We start from the raw sequence: 25,585 nt of genomic DNA, 5'->3' as shown, positions 1-25,585 counted from the left end.
TTGCTTCAAGGCATCAGTGAGCAACTGCACCACCATGGAGCCGTTTACAGAATTTTCTGGAAAGAAAAAATATAAGATACATCTACTACTTTTTTAAAACTATTTTTCAGGACTCTTTTTCTACATCTGTGACTTATATCGCGATTGAAACTGATGAGCTTGTGATGTTGGATGTCAGTATTATTCTGCTGTTACCTATGACCGTTAAGGACATGAGCAGTCCTTTGAAACTCAAACTGATTTGGCCTTCATGTATATCCACACATGTTCTTAACCTTTGACTTGCGCTCTCTGCAGCCACTCTTAGACCCCTCCTGCTTTCTCCATGTCTTTCTTCGCACCCCAAACACACTTGAGAGTCCCCCTGAGGCTCTGAAGTCCTGTTCCCCTCATTTTCCGCAGCTAAATATAGGCTGCGGAGCCATCTGCAAGAATGATTTTGTGCCTTTAATATCGCCATCAGCGATTTCGACCGGCCAAGAGAGACTCCTCCACCCCGGCTTAATGACTCCCTTTCCATTCCGTATTCACACTCCTAACTTCAGCCTCCTCCTCCCCGTCTTGACATCAACACTCCTACTGCACCCCCTGCAAAACCCCCCCGCCAATCCTCCCCCCGACCGAACCTTTCTGCTAGATCTGGTATCGGAGTGTTGCTTTGCACTTTCCGGGACCTGAGTCCGCTCATACGTGGGGTCAGAGGCACTAAGGGATTTGTACCTTTGTGTTTGAGATCAATATCTTCCTCTCTGTTTGGTATTTATAGGTCCTTCTCTCCACACAGGATTACAGCAGAATCCCGGTGAGTGGATCTAAACCTGTTGGTGTGCTTTTCTTTTTCTGTAGATTACTCAACTGTACTTGCAGCCTTTCAACTCTGGATGTTGCATAGTGGCAAAAAAAAAAAAAAAAAAGGTTTCCCCAAACATAAGCTACACAGGGTTTTTGGCTAATGATGGTGGGGGGGGAAAAGATTTCTTTGAAAAGCCTTAAAAAGCTAAATAAAGAGCTGAATGTGCTGACTGTAACAGAAGTTTTATATAGTGTTATCAGAGCCGCCTCAGAGGTGGGGACCAAATCTCCACAGCTCTCCTGCCATGAAATTGTCACACTGCATCAAAAATCCTCCTCATTAACAAGCACTCCAGTTCTGACTCTTGTGTGTCCCAAACGGGCACTTCCAGCTGATTTTCTGGAGGTGTGTTTTGTGTTCTTAGGAGTTTGCTTCAAGCCCGTTTGATAGCCTTGTGACGCCATTGCATGTCGCTAAAATGTCTTGGCTGGAGATGGCTTTTAAAAATAGCTGCAGCGGGTTCAGTTGCAGCCAATAGATGTGATGTGATGTTTTGCCACTTAACACGGACCTTAAAGAAAATGTTTATGGTTGAGTTTGCAGACATTTAGAATAAAATCTGCATGTGAAACGTAAAGTCAGTCCATATGATAAAGTAAGATGCTTATTAGAGAGTGGGTCACGTGGAAAGGCTAGAAAGTAATGTTCATGAGCTTCAGGTGGGAAAGGTCTTGACATGCAAAACTACTGACGGTAGTCCATCATTTTTACCTGCAGAAAACCCTGAACACAAGTTCCTCTGTGAATTTTGGTGCACTTCCGTTGACTGTCAGGTGTGAGAACAGATCTTGTGTCCCCAAACAACTCTGGATGTTGCATAGTGGCAACATCCAGAGTTGCTGAAGCTTAGCACAGATTGAGCTAAATGTTTCTTTTGAGGGGGAAGACGTGCGTCCCACGGGGGAATGCGAGGAATCCAGAGGCTCTGACACTTCCCGTGAGTGTGAAGAATTAGGTGGACGTGTGTTGTGTGCAGGTGTGTCACATTGATCTCCTTTGAGCTTGCAGGGGTTGGCGGTCGGCTGTGGTGTTAATGATCCTAAGTAACGCTCAGAAGCTGGTGGAGATTAGCCGTAAATTAAAACCATTTCTAACCCTCCTCATCTGTGCCCTCAGAACCGTTTGCGGCTTGCATTTCATCTTTTGAAGCCCTTTTTTTTCTTGCCTAGTATATTTCAAATGCAGGAATGCTGTCCTGCATTTCTGTACCCACCGTGTAACGTTCTACGGTTTCTCCCTCTCCCTCCAGCCATGCCTCTGGGAACACCTGCCCCCCTAAACAAGCGGAAAAAGCCCTCCAAGATCATAACCGACCTATCACATATCAGTCAGGATGGTAAGGCTGACGTAAAATGATGTGAATATGAAATTACCACTGCTCAGTGAAAGCCTTTCAGGACGTAAAACGGGCGTAGACAGACACAGAAGAGGGTTGGACACTGCAGACGATGTGCTGTGAAACAATATTAAAGCCTTTCACTCTAATTCTAACTCTTTTCCCAGACTTCTCTCATACTTTACGGTCATTTCACAGCATAAAACAAAGATTCTCTAAGAATTTAGACAGGCAGGGTTGGACGTGGGACACAAGCAAGAATAGAAAGACTCAAGGCAGGACGTAATGGAGGAAAGAAGGACCGAAATGGTCGAACAAGGCAGGAAATAATGAAAAGACAGAAGGAAGAAGGAAGAGAAGAAGGAGTGAGAGAGGTTTTGATGGAAAAAAATGGCGGCAAGACAACATGGAAGAACAGCATGAAGACACTGAGGGAAAAGACACAAAAATGATAAGAAGAAAGTGAACAAGTAACAGAAGAAGGGCAGAAGGAAAGGACAAGAGAGAGGAAGGAAGTGAGGAAGGAAGTCATTGTATAAGGAAGGAGCAACACAAGGAAAAACAGAAGGATGCAAAGAGGGAGGGGCAGAAGGACGTTGAATAAAGTCTCACCTTAGTTTTCAAAACTTTTCAAGACTTCATGGTGATAATAATATTGTTAAAATGTAATGAACTTTCATCAAAATATGAACTGTATTACAAAGGAAAATTATGTACAGCATAATTGATTAAATTGGCATCCTAAAATAAGTCTCAGTAGAAGTAGTAGTAATAATACTACTACTAATAATAATGATAGTAATAATAATTTATTAAACATGTCTGTTTTTCATTTGTTTTTAAAAAATATATTATATTTATCTTTTCAAATTGTCCTAGTATTTTGATTTTATTGGTTTTGATTTGTATTTCTTATAGACTGATTGATTGACTGATTCATTCGTTCATTCATTGCAAAACGTTGACTGATAAAATGCAATGTTCACTAAAATGCTGTTGGAAAAGAGCAACTACCACGGAAGGCTGCTGTTGATCAGCTGAAACCATTCCTGTTCCTGCATCTTCTGCAGAGTTTGAGCTGGATCCGGAGGCGTCCGAGTTCGATCTGGGAACAAAGATCAGGACTCCCAAAGAGATCATGCTGGAGGAGCTTTCCCTGATGAAGAACCGAGGCTCCAAGATGTTCAAGATGCGGCAGCAGAGAGTCGAGAAGTTCATCTACGAGAACAACCCGGATGTTTTCACCAACAACTCGATGGTGAGGCGAAACCAGAAGCAGAGGGCTTTTCTGTTCATTTCAATTGAACATTGATGCAGTTTGTCACACAGCACATTGAAATATCTATCAATCTTAAGAAGAAAAATAAACGCCTATATCATTCTCATGAGCATTCAGTTTAAGAAACATGAACCTAAAGGCTTGAAATTAACCAAGTTAACCAAGACTATCCAAAACGTCAACATCAATATGTTGATTTTCATATTCTACATTTTCATGATTGGATTCCAACTGAATGTGTTGTGAAATACTCAGAAACTTCAGCATCACTAATGACTCTGTCCTCCTGTACTTTTTGTTCTCCATTTTCATCAAACTCTCATATTTCAGGAAGACTTCCAGAAGTTTGTTCCGTCTTTGGGGGGTCAGGTGGGAGGTCAGTTTATTAATGTCGGAGGCCACCATGTAAGCAAAGAGACCAGACATCTGTATTTAGGAGCTTCACCTGTGGGAGGAGGAGCACCAGTGCCTCCTCCCAAGCCCGGAAGCAAAGGAGCAGGAGGAGCAGGCGGTGTTGGAGGTGCAGGAGAAGGAGGACTGGCAGGAGTCGACAAGGGCATCAGAGGAGACGCAACGTGGTCATCCTCAAAAGGTTGAAACATTTTGTTTTCATTAAAGAATTCTTGATGCAAACTTTTTTTTTCCAAATGTTGAAATGTTTCAAGTTGTGTCACTTTACAGTTGGCTTTATATATATATATATATATATATATATATATATTATATATATATATATATATATATATATATATATATATATTTTTTTTTTTTTTTTTTTTTTTTTGCTGTTGCTCTATAAAAGCCAGTTTTTCCAAATTCTCCCACATGAGCTGTAGATTTATGCAGCTCTTCCAGAGTTAACATGTTTTGGTCTTGATTCTGTTTTTTTGTTGTTGTTGTTGTTGTTGTTTTTCTTTTGGTAATGTTCCCTATGAAACATGTGAGTCCTTCACAAAACAGCTGGATTTAGACTTTGACTGAACTGCACACGGGCAGATTCCATGTGCTTAATAGCTTCACTGCACTAGAGTTAGCAGGGCTGAATGTGAACGCGCAGCCCAGTTTCCGAGTTGATGTTCGAAAACGCAACAATTTTTGTGTTTGTCATGAAGTAAAACATATTGAAGTTTGCGGTTTTAATGTCAAGATATGAGATACTATAAGGGATACAAAGACTTTTGCCAGGCACTGTATGAAAATGTCGACATCCTTTTTGCCACAAGAAAACTAATTGTTTCTGATTTAAAAAAAAAAAAAAAAAAACGTTTTTTTTTTTTTTTTCTTTTGATTGAGATGTGATGTTTTTTCATTCAGGAGCTGGAAAAGACGGCAAGGGTAAGACGCTGGTTGGTGTAAAGACGTATATCTCACCGTGGGAGAAGGCCATGAAGGGTGACGAGGGCCTACTATCCACCCTAAAATCTGAAATGCCTGGCCCCATTGAGCGAAAAGACTTGCCCAAATACAAAAGCTTCAATAGGTGGCTCCCTCTATACTATGTATTATTATTATTTCAAATTGTATCTTTGTGTTGCTTTGCGACGACAAACTATGGCATTAATCTGTTCCTTCTCCAAACCTTGTCCGGCTAGGATGGCGATGCCGTTCGGTGGCTTCGAAAAGGCCAACCAGCTCATGAAATTCCAGTTGCCAGAAACCGAGGTGACCAAAGAGGAGCCCGAACCCGCGGTGGTGTACCAACACGACATCAGCTGCCGTCCCTCCTTCAACCGCACCCCCATCGGCTGGGTGACCAGCAACGAGCCCAGCAGCATCCACATGGAGACGGATGCCGTGCCCTTCGACGGAGAAACAGACGAGCTGTGAAAACCCGATACTGTGATTGCCATTACTTCCACGTTAGCCTGACTGTATGGATTAAGTTTAGCATGCACACACACACCCAAACACACACATACACACACACACGGGCGAACGCTGAAGGTGAGCTAAAAGGGGCTGTGTAGAACTGATCAAACTGAGAGACTCGGTGTGAATAACAGAAAGTGTAAATGCTCGTCATTTTCTCTGTATTGAGCTGCAAAGGAAAAGCTGCAGACGCTTCGACTGTCAAGCCTAAATGATGCAACTGGCAGAAAAGAGAAACTTATGGATGGAGATTGAGATTTCGGCTATGTGATGTCTGTGTGTGCTCCCTCAATGTTAAAATGTTTCTTCACTTGTGATTTCCCTTTGCTTTTGTTGTTGTTGTTGTTGTTAAAAAACGATTCTGTGTGGTGGTATGGACACAGCCCGCAATGATGTCTGATTTGGAATGGAAGTTTTTGTTAAACCCTAGTGAAGCAACATCACTTTTGCCAAAATAAAAACCCTCCTCTTGTTGAGCGATGAAAAGACTGAAAACTTAAATCCATTTTGTGGACTTAAACAATTTCCACTGTTCTTCAGAGAAGTTGATTCAAACCTTTGAACTTGAAGGCATAACCACACTTTGAAATTGAAAAAAGTTAACTTTAATTTCAACTTGTTTGTTTAGTGGGGAATATATATATATATATATATATATATATATATGTTAAAAATAAATGAAAAAATAAAGACACCATGTATGGCAAGACGGGTTATAACAAAGGTTAGGAAAAAATCTACTTGTAAGAGAACCATAAGAAACATCTATTAAATGAAATCCATATGCCAATCAGTTGGAAATGAAACATGACAGAACTTCTCCCATTGGAAAAGGGGAGGGAATATCAATAATTAAGAAAAAAATATATATATATAAACAAGACAATATGCAATGGAGGTAAGAAAGGAAGAAAACTAACGACAAACATTTACAAAAAAAATAATTATGGAGAAAAAAAACAGGAGGGAAGATGTAACAATGAAGATTGAGAGTTGTTCATTGCTACTTAAATTAATCTTTATTTATTTAATAGTGAAATGGAAAAGTACAACAACAGGGAATGAGGAAAAAGTAAATAAAATACAGAATATAAAAGGATTTTAAGGGACAGAAGCTGTTAAACAGGAATCAGGATTATAAATAAAATATTCTCAGTCACTTTTACGTAACCTCATAGCCTGCAAATTAGCAGTTGCAGGCTGTGAGGTTGTACAGTAGGGGGCGGTGTGACTCTGTGAAGTTGTTTGCAACCCGACAATGAAACAGAAGAAGAAGAAGGCGCCCCGCTGCTGCTGTTGTTCGGAGTTGATGTGAAACCACTTTAAAGCAGAGCAGTCCAGTTTATCAATGGCCTGTAGTCCATAGGAGTTAATACGGTAACTTCATAAGTCAGTCTGCCTGCAGCTCACAGACTCAATTAGTTTATGGAGGCTTCCGGGTTCAGTTAGCAAAGCGAAAACAGTGTAATTTGTTTTACAAACATTCAGGAATCACAGGTATTTCTCAAAGCATGAAACAACAGCACCGAGCGAAACCTCCCAGTTCGGAAAGCTGGAGCTATTAAAACCTTTGTGGGAAGTATTTACAAGATTTACGGTACGTATGAAGCTTTTACAAGCATTCCGCTGCTTTAAATGATCTGCTAGTGTAAAACAGTAAATATGGCGTTTAGTTTATTTAAAATCATTTTCATATTTGAAAAGGATTTATTATTATTCATAAAGGCATTTTTAGTTTTTTTTTTAAATAACTCATATTCACAAATATTTATAATTGAAATATGTTTGTTGGCTGAAGTTAATATTTTAATGCTGTATTTACTTCTGGATTTGTCCTAAAGACATATAAACCAACTTAATATGAAGAAAATCATTAAATAGTCATTTTGATTGCAATATTCGTATTTTCTTTGATATTTAATGAGGTTTAAATAGGTAAAACGAAGGATCAGAAGTTAATAAAAAAAAAACATAAAAAAAAAAGAGAACATCAAATGAAAAACTCAAAGAACCATTTTTAAATGAATAAAAGTGAGCTGCTAAAATTAATTTGACATTGGGGAAACTGTCTGAAACAGCAATGTTTTCAGTTTTGATTTAAAGGAACCAGCGGCTTCTGCACACCCTTTGGTTTTAGGGAGTTTGCTCTCAAGCCAGGGAGCAAAGAAACTAAATGCTGCTTTTACTGGTTTAGTTCTGATCCAAACAAGTTTCTGAAACGCGCAGGAAGGCAGTGGTCAGGTTAGGTCCACATGGGTTATACCTGACCAGGAGTTCTGAGATGTTTTTGAGCTTAAAACAATTATTGCCTCACACATTAGTACTAAACTGAGCCTGATCTCGAGACTATCCTTTAGCCTACTGGGTCAACCCTCACTGAACTGGCAGTCGCTGTGTTGTAAAGAAATAAATCGGACTAAATCTGTGTATCTGACTCGATCCGTTTCAGAGGCATTACAGCAGAGTGACATTACCCGATGCCATCCCAGCTGTCACCGCTGCCATGGCCTGAGATCTTTGTGTACTGGCTGCTCTCTTTGGGCTCTCATTTTTACTCTTTTTACCAGCTGCACAAGTTCTCCAGAGGTAAACTAGACGGCAGTTGTTACAGTGGATTGGATGAAATAAGAATAAGGAAAATGTCACTGTTCTTTTCTGATTTATACCTCAGAGCATGAAGCTGGCTTACAGAGAGAGGTCCAGTTGGAAAATGGCCTTTTTAAGAGCTTCAAAAGGGTAAGTTAAGAAGTGACATTTAAAAAAACACCACAATTCTATGCACAGTGGAGTAGTGGTGAGGAAATCAAATCAAGGTTAATGACAAACCTTCATTTGATCTCATAGACAAACAAGATAGCACCTAATTTGTAAAGTGCATTGAAAAGATTAGTTCCTTTTTTTAATAATTAAAATCTGAGGTGCTTGGAAATATTTTCTGTCCATCTGTGTCAATAAACTACTTTGTAAAGCCACTTTCTCTGCAGTTATAAACAAAATGCATCGAAGTGACTGTAACAAGGAAAAATGTAAAGAGTTCAAGGGATATGAATCCTCAATATTTAATATCTGATTATAATTTTAAATAATAAAACATGAGTGCCTCTCTGTATTAGTCCAGTAATACAAGACCAGCATGAGAGAGGCTTATGTTTTATGAAGTTGATTATTATTATTTATTTATTTTTTAAAATAAAGGACCCGTCTGACTTTGAGTGGAGTTTCTGGACTGAGTGGGCCAAAAAGTCTTTACTGTGGACTCTAGTTGGTCATGGCGTGTTATCAAGATTGGCGGCCATTTTTCACCCAAAGGTGAGGTGATCCTACGCTACACTTAAAGCAAACACAGTATTGAAGGATAGCTGTATTTTTTTATTTATTTTTTTGTCTCGACAGCTTAAGGTGCTTGCGCTCACAGTGTTCGACTTCTTGGCAGCCAGCAGCTTGCTGGGCTTTAAGGGTGTGGGAGTTCTGCTTCTACAGCTGTCCGTTGCCTTCTCAGTGGCCCAGCTGCGAAAGCCTTCTTTGGCGTGGATCACTAACCTTCTGCTGCTCTCCACAATTCACATCCAGCCACTGCAAGACATCCAGGTGAGCTGTGTGTCCTGCACGGTAGCTTTTTCCTAATGTTTGAGGCTGTTTGTTTGTTTGCATTTATACCATAAATAACATCAAGATAATTACACTTATCTTGATTTCTGGCTGAGTGGAGGTGTAAATAAAAACAAAAATGTGCGTCAGGTTCCTAATCAGAAGCTAAAACATTTAATGAATCTTTTTTTTTTTTTTTACCTATTACAGCAGATCCACGTCTTTTATTTTCACTGAATGTTATACCCCCAAATAACACAAGAGGGCAGAATATACTAAGAAGATGTTGAGCTATTGAGGCTTTCCTCTTCGGTTTTGTTGAATTTCTTTGGCGCACCCTTCCTCTCTCTGAGCCTTATTGCAGTCTGAATCGATTGAATTCAACATTTTATGATATTTTACTGCTGGAAATGCAACAAACAACAAAAGCTGAACTAGCAAGCCATGAAAATATGTATGATTTAATCATAGAAACAATAGCTCGGTACTGAAGTTAAGCAAAGCAACCCTGATCTAAAGAAACCCCTCGGTTAAAGATAGATTTGTAAAGAGATGGCCTAACTTTCAAACTTCTCCTTTTGAGAAGCATATACATTGAATGTACTGTAAGACTTTCGTCACAATTGCCAGTGAATGTGAACCGTTGTGTTACTCAGAGAGGCTGGTACAGCACAGAGGAGGAGTACTACCTGCTACTTTTCAGCGTTTCTGTCTGTGGCCTGCGATTCATCAGCTTCAGCCTAGAGCACTGCTGGAGCCCTTTTGAGTGCAGTCGAGTCGCGCACCTCTTCTGGCTGTTTTCATACACCTTCTATCATCCTTTCTTCTACAATGGACCCATTATCACTTTCAAAGCCTACGCTGAGCAGGTGAGGGTAAAATTGCCTCTTCTGGTGTTGCAATACAGGCTTGGGGTTCTGGTTTTAAAAACACTAAAACCAATTTTGGTTGCAGTTGAGCCATTTCTTGTCTCTTTATATCGTGAACCTTTTGTAATCTTTAAATGTAGGCTTTGTAAATACGTTTTGTTTAGATATAATATGCTGCAAAATCATTTTTATGTTTATCTTTTGAGCTTTTTCTACATTTCGTCACATTACAACCACATACTTAGTGCATTTTATTGGGATTTTGTTACTGACCTATGGGTGGACGATACTGACTTAGGGTTTTATCATGATATCTTTTGCTACCGTTATAAAAAAAGATTAAAATGATGATTAAATAAAAAGCTTTTTTAGAAACCTGTCTGACTGTCTAACACAAATATTGTTCTTGAAAAACATTTCGCTTTGAAATATGTTTCTTAAGGACATAATTTTCTTGAAGAAGTGCTATATAACACTAACCCACACACTGTAACTGCATTTGATAATATTTTTGCACTCACTAATATTTATTGATGCTGAGCAGAAGATGATAAAAACAACATTTCCAGTAACACAGTTTGGGTTTTTGGGACAACAATAAATCAAAATGCTTGTATAAAAAATTCTTCACAATAAATGATTTACTACAACAAAATCAATAAATAAAAGTTAACCTAAACAGTTGAGCTGGGAGATCAATACATAGATGCAATGTTACGCAAAAACATTTACCTGAATATTTTTCATCTTTTTCCATGTTGTGTCACTTTTCACTTGAATGTATTTTATTGGAGTTTTGTGAGTGAGTCAATCAGTCAAGTTTATTTGTGCAGCACATTTAAGCAACAAGGCATTTTAAAGTGCTTTTTAAAACGTTTTTAAAAATACCATCTTACGGTGAGCAATTTTGAAACCAGTCACAAATGTTTAAATATGTAGAGTGCCATCATTAAGACATCAATACAAGTATGTTTGCCAATGATACGTGACTGACCAACACACAAAGTGCAGAATTGTGAAAAATATGTAAAAGAGTCTGTGTACACTCCTTTGCACTCTGGCACGACTCAAAAAAACCAAAAACAGTGCAACCAACTGGCTGATGAACATGTCGAAATGTAAAAAAAGACGTTCCATTCCCCTGAAAACCCCTGCATGTCTCTCATATGTTCAATCTTCCCTCCTTCAGTATGTGCTTCCTGTCTCTCCACTGCCAGATGAGGAAATCGGCCGACGAGAACAGCGGGGAGGAATCTGTCTTTGGCTTCGTGGTGGTCAGATCAGTCCGGGTCGCTCTGTGGTGGATCCTGGCAGAATTCATGATCCATGTCATGCACATGCACGCCATCCACTCTAATGAGACCTACATAGAAATGCTTCCTCCGTGGGCTTTGGGTAAGCCTTTCCACTCAGAGCTTGTTGTGTTTCATCGCAGCTAAAACGAGGTGTTACATCCAACACTTTCCTCCCACAGAAGACATATGTTGCACAATATATAGAGATTATATCTGCAGAAGACTTAGCAGCTTCTGGATGAAGCTGCTGTTACACATTTGCTAATTATCTGTGATTCATGATTTTATTAATCTGATGTGGGCGACTTTGCTTTGACAGCCAGCTTTCAGCTCTTTCATTCAGACATTTTAATTTTCGCTTGGGCTGAAACAATTAATTGTGACAAATAGATTTATTGGTATGATCGTCAACTAATTTAGCCGTCGATTCACTGGAGTACACAGACTCAAAAAGAGCCATTTGCTAAAAGAACAACACCCGCAGAACAACAACCTATCATGTGGATAGGGGTTCCACATGATTCCAGTAATTAAGGCAAAACTGTACAAAAATATTCACATTTTGCATTAATACATTTTTCTGTAAATGTATTCTACTCAAAACTCCTTAGTTTTAGCTTCACTCAGTTCAAATTCTTTAAAAAGAATCCTATTGAGCGCCTTTTCCCATCCAATTATTGATTGGTTAATCTAAAACGATAATCAACAGATGCTGTATTGATGTTAAGTCAGGTGGAGAGGCCTATGAGCTTTTCACATGTTGATGTTAAAAGGATTTTTTTTTTTTTTGCTGCAGATGCATCTTTTACTACAAATGATCAAGCATACTCTAAAGGAATGCTGTGTTATTGCAGTCTAGGTGATAAAATGTTTATTTTATTTTAAAAAGTGATTACATTATTTATTTTCATCTTTTATTGCATTTCTAATTTAGTCCAAAAAAATCCGTCAGAATCTGCCAATTTTTCATCCGATTAATCAATGAACCGTCAAGTTAATTGACAGAATAACTTAAATAATGGTTTTTGCCTTCAGTTATCTTTTTCATCCTACTTGTAAAACCCACCAAGTTAATTTTAAATGTTAGATACACTAATTCGTATCATGAATCATGTCGAACCAAGTTAAACTCCAGCTATTAATCTCCTGCTGTTGCTCCTCTGTTGCATTCTCTAAATGGACGACTATCCATTGTCTCTGAAGAACCTGAAATGGTTTCCGCTCCGTGTCTCCTGTCTGCCTCAGGGGGTCTGGCCCTGGCTCTCGTCCAGTTCTTCTATGTGAAGTACCTGGTGCTGTTTGGGCTTCCCTCCATGCTCGCCACTTTGGACGGCCTGGTCCCCCCGAAGCTCCCGCGCTGCGTCAGCATCATGCACAGCTTCACAGGGATGTGGAGGTGAGAGCGCTCGTTGTGAAGTGAGTGAGGAGGTTATTGTCAAGTTAAAGCCCGGGACCTTTAAGCAGGGAAAAAAAGGGAACTCTGACGTAAAATGTCTTTTAAAGTGCAACTCTCCGTGTTAGCAGTCGGGTCCAGACTGGCCAGAGAAAATTGTCTCATGTTGAGTCATTACCTGCGAGAGGACAAAGGGTCGTCCTCACATCAGCAGTTGTGTGTCTCTGTGTGTGCTTCACACTATAGTGGTTTGTTTGCTGGAACCAATTCACTGGATTTCTTTTTTTTTTTTTTAACTAATCAGCATTTGTCAAACTACAAAGTAAATCATGAGACTTAAATTACGGATATTTAATTTTTTATATAGGGAATTTAAAAAATATTCATATTTTGTCTTTTAAACATTATTGGCATTCATTTAAGTATTATTGTAAGATGGAGAAAACATTGGAAACAGTGTGAACTTGATTTGCATAATTCTCTGGTTATACAGAACCGGGTTTAAAAAGTCCTGCAATTCTTTATGAGGTTCAGTATTTAGTTTGAAGGTAGCACATTAGCACTGCCAGGTACTGAAACATAATGCTACCGGCTAAGCTCTATTTTGTAAGGCTGTTTTCCCCAGTGGCTTCCAGATGCAATGCACCAAGTGGGTGAAATATTGATGAAGGAGGTCTACCTCAAAATTTGTTCAACTGTCCTTCAGATCGTCACAAGTAGACGGTTGAAACTTGGATGCAAGTTGATGCTCCAACAACACAACAAAAATAAAACTTCAAAAACGATGTTGGGAAGCCGTTATGTAAATACTATTTTGAGGAAAATGAGTGGATTCTGACTGAAAACCAGAAATACATCCAGTTTAAACTTTCTCTGCCGATTCTGCCATAAGGAGCAGTCATTTATGCAGCTGGAGTTATGGAGGAAGCTCAGCCAGAGAAGTAGTGGTGCATTTATTTATAAATGTTTACATTTGAGTCTTCTGCCAGCAACTGAACATTAAGCCACAACATTTTACCAAAAAACTATCACCTAGCATTTTAGGTGTTCTTGCTACAGAAGAGTTCATCCCTGTTTAATGCTGAAGGGGTCACAATTGCTCAAGTTAATTGAAAGACAAGTGGTGCCTCTTACATGTGCATTATTCTGTATACATAAAGACCAAAGACAGTTAAATATAAAAGAAACATTATTATTATTTTTTATTTTTGGTGACATGACATTATTTGTGTTTTTCTCACCTAATCTCTGAAAATGTAACCACTTGATATTGGTTCATGCCTGTTAATATGATTTCAAAGTTCATTATTTGGTTCAGCTTTTCCAAGGATCTGCTAATTTTGGAGGATTCTGTTGTTAAATTTAACCTGTTTGAGTGTAAGTTGGCTAAATAAATAAATAAAGCTTCCTATAATCCTCTATGAAGCTGACAACTGTACTTCTCTCCAAATGCAGCTCAATTTAAACCTGGTTTTATTTGTCAGAAAGCTTCGAAATGTAGCAACTCAGCTTGAGTTTTACCCGATGGCCACTTGCTTACTGCAATAAGTCCAGTCAGCCTTTAGATTTGCTCACGTTTCAGATGCATACATTGTTGCTCCTGGACGTAATTAACCATGAGTAATGCTTCCTTAACTGTGAGCTCATAAAGTGGAGACAGGATGCGTTTGGCTTTGCATGATAAAATGTCCTCTCTGCAGCAGTCAGAGCCGATGTGCTGACGCCGGTGCACTCCAATCCGGCTCTTCTATGCTGAGCTGGTCGATGCCGGCGACATTGATAGAATGCATAAAGCTGTCGGCCGACACCATTGAAAAGCCAGTTTCAGTTTATAGATGCTGCCACATCTAATCTTTGTTATGATAAAGCGCCGGCTCACAAACACTTGACACCCGACAGTCTTGCTACAGCACAAGGTTCACATCGTTGGAAGCCCAGCGTTCAGGTGTTTATAACTTTGTGTTTTGTTTTTTTATTTCTACGTACAGAGTACACAGTGTCCTTAAATTGTCTTAAATTCATTCGTTTAAAATTAAGGCCTTAAAATGACTTAATAAAAACAATATGTTTGCTACAAGTCTTAAATTTCTTCGAGGTAGGGCTATTTAATATCATTTCTTTTTTTATGCTCAAACTTTTTCTGTCAGGCAAAATTATGAATCACACACAAACAATTTTATTGCATTCTATGACTTGAGGTGGGTACGGCGGCTAGGAACTAGCTGCTAATATTCCCCACAAATTTATCTCCAGTTGGCTGGTGCTGCTTCTGCTGCCAATAAATGCCAGGCTTGGTGTAAAAGAACAATTAAGCTTGGCACTGTGGGGGTTCAGGCTGTATGCAGTGTGAGAAGCACAAGCTGGGTTCACAGTTTTTGCTATGCTTGATTGAAATGTAGCAAGTTCATTCTATAGGTAGCTTTTGTTTGTTTGTTTTAAATTTCATTAAAGGCAAAATTAACAAAAAGTCCCAAAAACACTTAAATTCGACTCTCTGATACCTGCAGATATGCAAATGTGGGCCTGAAATATCCATTTGTTTTCTGCCCCAGGCACTTTGACGAGGGGCTGTATCGATGGCTTATCAGGTAAGAGACTCTTCACCAGCGCTGGACTGACTAACTCACACGTTGATGCCCCCTAAAGATGGCAGGCGTTGTCTATATCACAATTTCTCCGTCTGCTTTTATTGCTTTATGATCGCCAGCAGTTTTGCCTGGTGCTCATCACTCACCGCGCTCTAAAGAGCGCATTTCCTGTGGGACTCTGAGCCTGGCAGCGGAGCAACCTTTTGAAAGAGCGTGCCGTTCGCACGCTGCCTGCTCACGTGTTTCCCGATGCTGTATTTCCACGCGTGCTTGCTTTCTCGTGCTCGTGCGGCGGTGAGCGTTTCCACTGTCGCCTCTCTGCTCCCGCACCGTGAAGAGAGGCCGCCTCGTTTAATATGTGCATGTAATTGGAGGAGTTTGTAGATTTCTCACTTTCACTTTGGACAACACACATTATTACTCGCTTTTTCTTTTAATGATGCACACTCGGCTGGGCGCAGCCTGCTGGGAGTTGATGGTCTGCTTGTTAGACGCACATTTCTTGCGTTGCAGCGACTCTACCGCTGCACGGCTGTCAGAACACAAAAAAAGTCTGTGAAAGTGGTGCTTATTTGTTTGCTACTTTCCCCCCACCCCGTCTTTAGTCTGACACATCCACGAAGATCTGCTTTTTACGTTGTTACACCAAGCAAACTTCTTAAAGTAGCTCTAATTCATCCACTCAAAGTCCCTTCCATTTTAATTGCAAACAAACGTGTTTCCATTTTAAGCAGAGCCCACTGGAAATGGGTTTTCTTCTGCTTAATGGCATCGCGTGCAATTATCCTTCTGTAGATGCGAGATGACACAATACCGCCACGGTTCCTCTTCTGAAGACGTTTTAATGCAGTTTCCAAAAAAATTCTGCCGATGTCGTCTGAAGAGGGCCGGATGAGCGTGTAGGTGTTAAACGACGTGCTCCACATGAGTCACTGGCACCTCGTCTCCCTGGGCAGCAAAGTGCCTCATTCTTTGCCATTGCATTATGCTTTCCAGGCCTCCGTGCCACCAGGTATCAAGTACAGCTGGGGAAAAAAAAGAAAAGAAAGAAAGCTCCTCAGAGGTGATTGATTGAGTTATTACGTTTGCAACAGAGGACAGACATTTGATCCTGCAAATAATTTCTTTTGTAAATATTCATATTAGGCTGCAGGTTGAGAGGTCAACCGTAAGAATAGGTTCTGATTATGTTAGAAGTTGAGAAAAAAAAAGAAATCACAAATATGGGTTTTTTTTGTTGTTGTTCACTTTACCTCTTTCTAAACCAAGTATGTCATCTGAGAATCTGATAAAACAGCTTCAGAGCTTTTTAGGCTCCATAACAAAAGCCATCATAAAGGACCTGAAATGGAGCCACTTTTCAGAACAAAATGTAATCAAAATGGTTACAACTCACTGCATTTGTAGGCAACAAATGGTACAGTAGAAATATTATATTGTCTTTTCCTGGGTGTTTATGTGACAAGTTGCAGTTGATGAGTACAAAAGATGTCATAGTTCCTATGATCTTCCTCATTTAAAGGGATGGCAGTATGTATTTTCCAGTCATGTGCCATTTTGAAGCACAATCAAGTGACTGGGTTGTTGTAAAAAAGCTGTACTTATCAAACACGACTTAATAGAAATTTGACACCTTAAAATTAGGTCTCTGTCTCTTTAAGAAGTTCCTTCTCTTTCTGATTCTCCGTCTTCAGCAGGTTGCCCCAACAATGCTTCTCATTATGCCGTTCACAGCTGTTGTTTGGAGCATTGCACTAAGTAGTGTATATGGTGAGCTCAGCAGATATTTGCTAATTGTCACGCTCCAAGTGAAGGAATAAAATCTCAAAAAAAGTGTATTTTCACAGAATTTTGCGCCTTAAAAAAAAAAAATAAATAAAATGCAGCACAGATACTAAAGCTGTCAGGTCAATAACAGTCCCTAAAAGTCATAGAAAGACACCGATTAACTTGCATAAAAATCTAACCTCCTTTCTATTCTGGGTTACATCAAAACAAACCGTCTCCTCTAGTTTGGGAGAGCCAAGCGGTGTCACCTCCTCTCAGGGCCTGCAGATCTGTCAGTCAGCCGAGGCCGTGGTCTCCTTAAAGAGTGCATGGAGCGGCAGACATTTATGGGTCAGGTTTTTCTGCCCCATTGCCCCATAATATTTCACAGTTCACCAGCTGGGAAATATTGGCCTCACAGCGTGAACCTCATTTCTAATAAAACGCTGAGAAACGCACCGAAAGCAAACTAACACAAACCTAAAGGGACTCGATAAAGACATTATACGATATTTATGGGAATCAGTGTGATTAGTCTACATGGAAAAACTGACTGGGAAATCAGACGAATAGTTCCAACTCAATTATTGCAAATAGGAATTTGAAATTCAACTTTGTTGCTGAAACCAGTAAACATGGGAAATAAAAACGAATGTGACCCATCATACCGGCCGCTAAAACGTTAGTTTTTTTTTTGTGTGTGTGTGTTTATATCAGCATTTACTAATGTGAACTGAAGCCTCTTATTCTGAATACCTCTTATCTTCCACTATCTCCTATTAATAATCTGATGCTTCTCATCCTGAATTTCCCCACGCTTGGTCTAAAAAAGGACATTTCTATTATTAATGAAGCGTCGACTGTTTTAACGGCAAATCCTCCGAGTGCAGCCGCACATCATTGGTCTGGTTCTCTTCTTCCTCTGTGTTTAGTCTGATGATATTCACCGAAGCTGCAATCCAGAGCAACGGTGACATGTTCTAGTGCAGCACACCACTTTACCTGCGACCGGACAATATAAATACTGTTCGTGTCTTGTGTGAAACGAGGTCAGGCCTGGTTTAAGCATGCTCTGACATATCTCTGGGTATTCTTATGAAGACAGAGTTCCCCCATTTTAAGGCTTGTAGAAACGGCGGCAACAGCAGAAGCAAGAAAAAGACTTTTTCACAGAACTGTATAGACAGTGACTGAAAACCAGACTGGGGTGTACTCAAATGCTTTTAGTAATTTTATTACAAATCTTGCTTTTCTTCTGGACAGCCGACTCCAGGAAATTATAGGATAGCCCGGAAAACATCTGCATACTAGAGACTTTTCCTTTCTACAAAATTCTTACTATTATATTGCACACCCTGCTTGTTGTTGAGCATGCTGGAAAAAATTCCCGATGAAATTTGTTGTAATTTATTTTGGTGCAGTTGCTTACAGTTAAAACCCAAATAATGCATCTTGCTTGAGCACCAAGGACAGCGAGAGACCATCCAACTGGCCAAGTATACGAAGTCGACATGCATAGCGTCAATGCATGGCACTGAAAATGCAAGTTCTGGCCAAACGTTTAATTCAAAGCAACATTTTGCCATTTCATATGTTGGGCTGTTCTAGTTACTTGGCACCCCGTGCTGCAGTGTTGAGGTTTTGGCAGCGCTTGCAGATAAAACACTGGAATATCTGCAGTCTCTTGAAGTGTTTTTTTTTTGTGTTTTATCATTTTTCAGCTGCTCCTAAACTTCAGTGTGTGTTTTTGTTTGGCGGCAGAATAAATTTTGTTGACCTAATCCTGGTTTTTTAACAATGAAAGTGATTGCTGTGGTATCCGGCGGATTCAGGAAGTACCCGTCCCAGGTCTTGATCATCATTTTGATCGTCCTTTTTCCTGACGGTGCAGCCATAATGACAAAGCACTCCTCCTGTCTGATGGCTCGCTCCATAACGCCTGACAGCACGTTATTTGAACCTCCTACATTAAGTGTATTGGTGTTACATAACGGTGATTAGTCGGGCGGTCCTGTATGTCTTAAAAATGATCATATTTTAACTAACATCTGTTTGCAGCGCCTTTCTGTCCAATTAAATCGCCGACGACGAGCCGACACCGCGCGTGTTCAGGTATCCGGTTTTCTTGGGTCCTGACGCTCTCCATCTGTTTTTGCTCCGACTTTCATCCGGCAATATGGCCGAGCTGGCCACTCTATTTAGGGCTCAGAAAATGCTGGCTCATCTTTCACAAACATTGATTAGCCACAGGGAGGCTGAGATAATTAGTTTCCAGCGCGGGCGCATGCTGCACACACACACACACACACACACAGAGCGAGATGTTTGTTGAGTGTGTCGCGCTTTTCAGGCTCTGGCAGCTCCTCGCGGACAGATGAGGTGCTCCCAGTATATGAAGCCATTTGTCACCGATTGGTGTTGCATTATGCACATAAAGTGGGGCTATCCCGGGAGCATGGCGCTGCTATTTTTACACCGCATACAGTGCAGTCTCATGCATGAATTATACACTAAATTTTTAATGTTTGATAAAGTAACACAACATAAATACTGCTTTTTCATCTAACCGCGCGTCTTGTTTATTACCCCGAAGGGCAAACTTACCCATGGAAGAAATAAAAAAAGAAAACATTGGAAGAAAAACAATAGAGCAGCAAATCTGTGTCAAGGCTTTGGTGTGAAGCTCAGGTTTTCTATTTTTGGATTCATTAACACAGTCTGCCGTATTGTTAACGTCTTGGCAGGGATTTCTGTTCCCTGGAGTGCTTCTGTGCTTTCAGTGGACATTAGAGCCACTGAAAGCACATTTGACTGTATGAAATTAAAAGAAACGGTGAAAATGACACAATAGTTTCTGTGTCGGGTCTTCCTGACAATTCGGCGCATTGTTCAGCCTGTTATTGGCAGCCGAGATTTCATCATTCCAGGTATGATAGCAGCATTTTTTCTCCTCTAACTTCTGGAATGTTTGGAAATTGAACAAATGCTTCAAATTGTCCAAAATAAAATTGTGATTTTCTGCAAAACAACTGAAAGTCACAGAGCCCGCCTCGCTCTGTATCACTGGATATCCTTATTTACGGTATGCTGCCTGTCTTTCTCCTTTTCTCTCATCAATAAAAGCCTCTAGCGCTGAGAAAAATCTTAAAGGTGGGATATTATGTAAAAATCAACATTTTGAGGTTTAAATTATGTTCAAATGTTATTCCGTCATCCAAAAAATACCTGGAATGTTGCTTTGATTCTTTCATTCATGTTTGAGAAATTCTTGTACTTCCCATATATATATATATATATATATATATATATATAATATATATATATATATATATATATATATATATATACATATATCTTACAAAGCTCCACCTATTTCCACAAAACTTCTCCTTGGAGTTGTAGTCAAGCCGATCTTCCACCTCACAGAGCGATCCTTGTCCCACTCTGCTCCTCCAGACTAGCAGCAGTAATCAGCAAATGCCTGCTGAGCTTATTGTACAAACTACTTGAGTCCAAAATGGTTGTAAATGGCTGAATAGAGCCTGGCTGCTCAGGAAATGCATTTTGTTTTTAAATGGCTGCTCTGCGTCATCTGGTATTAATTTTAAATCATTTTTCTGACGGCGAGGATAGTAAACTTCCCACAGTAATAACTTCCACACCAAAGATTATTGAAGTTATTCAAGCTTTGCTGACACTCATTAGAACAATTTTGGAATTTTTACGTCCTCGCCGCCAGCAGATGTCTTGGTGCATGTCTAATTTTTATTCCGGTTTGTTGTCATATCTGTAATATTTCCTGTATTTTGTCTTGTGAAACCCTTTAGTTTTACTTTTTATTTTTATTTTTTCCAAGATACATCTACGTGCCTCTGGGTGGCTCCCGCCATGGTCCTCTCTCCAAAGTGTTTTCCACCGGCGTCGCCTTTGCGTTCGTCTGCTTCTGGCACGGCGGCCAGGACTACCTGCGGTACTGGGCCCTGATGAACTGGGCCGGCGTTCTGGTGGAAAACGGCATCAGAGCTCTCTTCGCCTCGGCTCGCCTTCACTCCATAGTTGTGAGTTTCTAATCAAGGCGTTAAATTTCAGCTGTGCAGCAGCAGCTCCAACAGATCCAATTTCGCCACGAATTTTACAAGGGAGAAAATTATTAGCAGCATAAGTCATGTTATTACATTTAATAAAGCAGACTGTTGATCGGCTTTACAGAGCGCAGAGAGCAGACGAACCCATTGGGCCTCGTCTAATTGGTACGACATCACTGTGAGCCGTTTGCATTCCATTAACGGGAATTTCTTGGCCGGCTTCCTCTGGGAGTCGGCTCGTCCTCAAAATAGTCCTAAACTCTGATGGGGCGCCGTGCGGTCCTCCCAATTTACGGTCACATGCATCATTTGTTTCAGCTTTTTGGGCTCTCTCGCAGACTAACAACGAGAGCGTCTCGTGGTCTTGCTTATTTATTTACTGATTTCCCAGGAGCAGAGTTTCTCCTTGGCGATGCGAAGGCGCTGCGCCGCCCTCCTCTGCGCCTTCTCGACGGCCATGCTCATCCTGTCTAATCTGGTGTTCCTCGGGGGGACGCACGTGGGCAGAATCTTCTGGAAGCGCGTCTTCGTTCAGGGTAAATTGCACCTCCACAGAGACAATGCATGTTTTAATCCCACCGTGTTGTTGGGGTGATTTTTTTTTTAGATCATCAGTACCGAGTCTTTGTTCATAGGAGTCGAAGACGGCCCTGAGCTAGATGGGAATTAAAATTGTGCAACTATTTGCCGTGGTGCTGCTTTATGCTCTAATATTTATCCACGCAGGTGCACAGACTAGCCTCCCGCTACTTTGAGCAAAGACCCGAAACTAACAATTAGAGTCGTGAACGTCGGAGGGACACATCTGCTTCGGTGATGTGCCAGGGCCTATTTCGCTCCCTGCGGTTGTATTTGGTCCATTTGGTACCTAAAGCGAGATGGCAGGCCTTCCTGAAGCCTGTCCATTAATGATAAGCAGTCTAATGTGCACTCCCTGCTGGGCCGGGGGGCCGGGAAGAGGATTCAGAGCTGAAAATTCAACTCTTCGCCTCAAGAAGTTTGTTTATTTTAAACCTTTCACGTGTTTAGGCTTTAGAAGACACTAAACCTAACAGTGACATAATAAAGCCTCTAAATGTTTGATGCAAATTTTTAAAAACTGTGTTTCTTGGTGTAGGTGTAAGAATTTTTAAAATACAGGATTCTTTCTAGTGAAGATCAGAGAAATATATCTATGGTGTGACAAAATATTTGTTGTGGAAGCTTTTTGTAGGTAATTTTTGTAATTAAACATCTGTCAAAATGTCATGATAGTAGTATATGAGCCAGATAATCTGTAAAAATCAAGCTCATCTGCCTGCTTGATTATGCATCTGCTGTTATCTGCTCCTGGTCAGAACCAACCAATCAGAGGCAGGAGGAGGGTCTTAGTGCTGTCAATCAAGCTCTTCTACTCTGGCCGTGAATGCTAAGGCTAGTTAGCAGAGCCACCAATGATGGCGGATGAATAGTTTACCTGCAACAATAAGTTGTTTCCCCGCCTTGAGCAGCGTGTACACGAGAATTATTAACAGCTCTGGGCGCCTCCTCCTGGCTCTGATTGGTTGTTTCTGTACCTTGAATTCAGTTGTTTAATTTAGTTTTTCATCTGATTAAAATTTTGAACTAATACCCCAGTAAGGGATTCAAAGAAAGAAATGAGAAATTTGAAATGTTGACATTAAAAATCAGTAAGACACAGGCTGCAGGCCGCCTCTCCTGACAGTTTACTTGTAATAATTTTCTCTCGCCCTGCATCGCCGCGCATGACTTCCACCTCGTGCTCTTTCTGCCATCGGATAAAAAAATGTAAAAAATCTACAAAAAAATTGCAGAGTAAGTGTGAAGATGCTTTGTTGCCGCCATTTTGCAGACCTCAGATAAAGATCATATTCCGGTTTTGAGATAAGTTGTGACAGTAATAAATTGTCTTACCTTCTTCCTGATCTGTTTTGAACCTCTGTAGAGTTATAAAGTGGAACAAAGTCACTCGGGTTTGGAACATTTTTCTCATGAAATATTCGGATTATTGGAAATAATTTCAGAATCCACTCAGGTGACTCAAGAATAAACGTACCCGCCGCCTGCCGCGCGTCCGACGTGTTCTCAGAAAAGAAGAAAATCCTGCAACAATCTGCTTAGTAACCTTTCTGTTTTTCTTCTTCTGCTCTGAATGTAACTGATCCAGCACTTTTCATGCCCTCTGGTGTCCAACAGGAGGGTTTGATTACCATGAGATCAATGCTTTCAAATCAACTCAACTGGGATTTTCACTTGTTCTGGCAGCGGCGTAATTGCTCTCTGACCTCTCTGGGTGAAGTCTGCAATTTCCCGTCTGCACTGTGCGTCTAAAGTTGTTCCTGCTGCCCGTCTCTGTGGGCCGAGCCCATGGACAGAGTGTGCATTTCTCCCAGGTCCCCTTGGGGGGAAGGACTCTAACGTTACAGTCAGTGTGAAGGGCTGCTCTGATTCTCCCAGAGGGCAGGATGATTATTACATTTCTGCAGGCCCAACCGAAAGCTGTTTTGACAGTTTGTCTGTGTACGCCTAATGAAATATTGGCAACAAGATTTATCCCCTTGGTATACAGACCGACTGTACAACAGTTGATGACAATCCATCAAACAGCAACTAGAGATTATTTTCTGGAGCAAAAATGACGAACTAATTGACTTTCAGCTCAACTCCAGCAATGAGATAGGAATCTTTATTTATTTATTTTTTTGTGGAGCGTTCATTTGTTTGGCCCATGTTTAGAGAATTAAAGCAACAGCAGATGTACTCTGCTGGTTTTCTTTAGTATTTTGTTCTGGAGACTGAGATGGCCGTGAGAGACGGTTTATTTTGAGTCTGGGGAAATGTTTCTTTGTTGATTTGCTCACATGGTTTGGGCCATTATCCTGCTGAAACACCCAATGATGACCCGTTTTCACCTCACCGTACCAGATTTAAAACCTCCTGGTATTTCAAAGCGTTCAATGTGCCGTTCGAGGCAGAAAATGCCGTTTTTTATTATTATTATTTATTCATTCTTGAAAACAAAAACTGGGGTTTGAAAATATGTTTTTTTTCTGCTGATCAAACTGGTTTCTGTTCAGGCAAAATCAAATATTACTGTTGTGTTATCCACTACCTGATCCTTCATCGTGTTTAACAAAGTTTGTTTAACAGGGGTTTCCATGGTTGTTGATATGTAGAAGGCATCCAAAGTTTTGTAAAAATCATCTAGAATTCCAAATATCATTTTATGACAGAACCACAAATTGGCTTACGGTAAGTCAAATAAAGACAAAATACTTGTTTTCAGTTGAAAAGTAAAATATGTGACATATTTATGACCATGCTTGCTACGTCATTAAGAAGATTTATATTTTCCATTGAAAATCTAATTCTGAAAATCACAGAAAGCATCCGTCTGCATCGTCTCCATTTGCTGCAGGGCCAAATTTAGAACCACTCAAAACTATTCTGACTTCAGCGCAGTCATTGAAGGATTGTTACAGTTATTGATGCGAGAGCGTCTCTGCAAAAACAATTATGCTTAACCACCTTTACTCAAATTTTAATGTGTCAACTGCATAAGAGATGTTTTTGTACACTTATTTTCCAGAGTTATGCTCAATATTCACCTCTATTTCCAAATAAAAGATAAAACTTTGTGAAAATAAAACGCCTTCTCCTCATTCTCCTGTTTGAACTGTTCGCTGCAGAGAAGTGGCTGACAGCTCAGCTGCACTTTAAGCAGCTCATGTGTATGTGGATTAAATTTTGACATGAATAGAAGAGAATAGACCCTTGAAAAGCATTGTGGGTGCAGGTGCAGGTTGCTGAGATCATTTGGACGGAGGCCAGCATGGGAGGAGGCGCAGACGGCCATCCTTACCTGCTGCCTGCGCTCCAGCCTCCAAGAATTGGCTATAAACAGCAAAAGAGGAACAAAAACGCATCATTGCAGAGCCTGAGTGAACTGAATATAAGTTGAGCTGATCAGTATTTATTTATGTTGAGGAGGAAATTATACAAACAGACCTGATTAAGTCGCCGCGATTGTGATCGCCAGTACGTTGCCTCTCGTTTCAGGGTGGCCCACCGTCGCTCTGCCGATGCTCGCCTTCCTCTACTGCTTTGCTCAGGTTGGACTTGAGCGAACGTCTTCCCCACCGTGAGTCACCTTGACTTCCTGGAAACGTGAGAATCCCTGCTGCCGGACAACCAGGGCGACCCGCAGAGCCGCGGCGACCCGGCCAACAGCCACGCCTAGTGTCCGAAACACAGCCCAAAGTTCTGCTGCGGAGCAGAGCTGCACCACAAAGCAAAAAAAAAAAAACAACAACAACAACAAATGCTGGACCAAGGAGTCTGTCTTCATTGTAAGGCTTTGATAAGATATTGATCAGTGGTGCAGTAAATCAGAGAAGTGCAATGTTTACTGATAAAAGCTGCTGATCAGTAAGAAACCTGACCCAGGTTCTGTTTTATACACATTTAGTCAGGATGTAGCAGACATGTGAAATCACACTTAAGTGTTGGTTGTTGTCTTCTACATTACAGACACGATGGGAAGAGAAAACGAACCCTGACTCACCTGTCAGTACAAGTTATTTATATTAGTTTGTTTCTGGTAAAAACTGCTGAAAATGTCTAACTATCAATGTGTCAAATGTCCATAATTTTAATAAATATT

At 40.4% G+C, this 25,585-nt stretch overlaps 2 protein-coding genes across 3 annotated transcripts; both read left to right on the top strand.

Annotated features, from left to right (window-relative positions):
• Positions 1-617: 617 nt before the first annotated feature.
• Positions 618-5,825, top strand: myoz1a (myozenin 1a). Of its 2 annotated transcripts, none has more exons than XM_055030099.1 (6): positions 618-802; positions 2,103-2,189; positions 3,260-3,447; positions 3,799-4,060; positions 4,783-4,948; positions 5,061-5,825. In XM_055030099.1, the coding sequence occupies exons 2-6, from the start codon at positions 2,105-2,107 to the stop codon at positions 5,293-5,295; spliced, it is 936 nt and encodes a 311-aa protein (XP_054886074.1). In that variant the 5' UTR covers positions 618-802; positions 2,103-2,104; the 3' UTR covers positions 5,296-5,825. The 2 variants fall into 2 exon arrangements, with proteins under 2 accessions (XP_054886074.1, XP_054886075.1); XM_055030100.1 differs by lacking the exon at positions 618-802 and adding an exon at positions 1,104-1,198.
• Positions 5,826-6,641: 816 nt separating this feature from the next.
• Positions 6,642-25,258, top strand: hhat (hedgehog acyltransferase). Its single transcript, XM_055029474.1, has 12 exons — positions 6,642-6,934; positions 7,787-7,923; positions 8,009-8,073; positions 8,533-8,646; positions 8,731-8,925; positions 9,582-9,794; positions 11,012-11,189; positions 12,335-12,485; positions 15,035-15,070; positions 20,694-20,895; positions 21,314-21,458; positions 24,982-25,258. The coding sequence occupies exons 2-12, from the start codon at positions 7,815-7,817 to the stop codon at positions 25,065-25,067; spliced, it is 1,494 nt and encodes a 497-aa protein (XP_054885449.1). The 5' UTR covers positions 6,642-6,934; positions 7,787-7,814; the 3' UTR covers positions 25,068-25,258.
• The last annotated feature ends 327 nt before the right edge of the window (positions 25,259-25,585 follow it).

Source organism: Poeciliopsis prolifica, unplaced genomic scaffold (genome assembly GCF_027474105.1).
Source record: "Poeciliopsis prolifica strain line A6 unplaced genomic scaffold, Auburn_PproV2 SCAFFOLD005, whole genome shotgun sequence".
NCBI lineage: Eukaryota > Metazoa > Chordata > Actinopteri > Cyprinodontiformes > Poeciliidae > Poeciliopsis > Poeciliopsis prolifica.
The sequence above is the reverse complement of the archived record's forward strand: the minus strand, read 5'-3'. Positions and strand labels throughout refer to the sequence as shown.

Excerpts from the sequence above, each read along its gene's own strand:
- myoz1a (XM_055030099.1), top strand. The coding sequence starts at position 2,105 with ATGCCTCTGGGAACACCTGCCCCCCTAAACAAGCGGAAAAAGCCCTCC. Across the intron at positions 2,190-3,259 it reads ATCACATATCAGTCAGGATG|AGTTTGAGCTGGATCCGGAG; the intron begins GTAAGGCTGACG and ends CATCTTCTGCAG. Across the intron at positions 4,949-5,060 it reads AAATACAAAAGCTTCAATAG|GATGGCGATGCCGTTCGGTG; the intron begins GTGGCTCCCTCT and ends TTGTCCGGCTAG.
- hhat (XM_055029474.1), top strand. The coding sequence starts at position 7,815 with ATGCCATCCCAGCTGTCACCGCTGCCATGGCCTGAGATCTTTGTGTAC. Across the intron at positions 8,647-8,730 it reads CGGCCATTTTTCACCCAAAG|CTTAAGGTGCTTGCGCTCAC; the intron begins GTGAGGTGATCC and ends TTGTCTCGACAG. Across the intron at positions 9,795-11,011 it reads TCAAAGCCTACGCTGAGCAG|ATGAGGAAATCGGCCGACGA; the intron begins GTGAGGGTAAAA and ends CTCCACTGCCAG.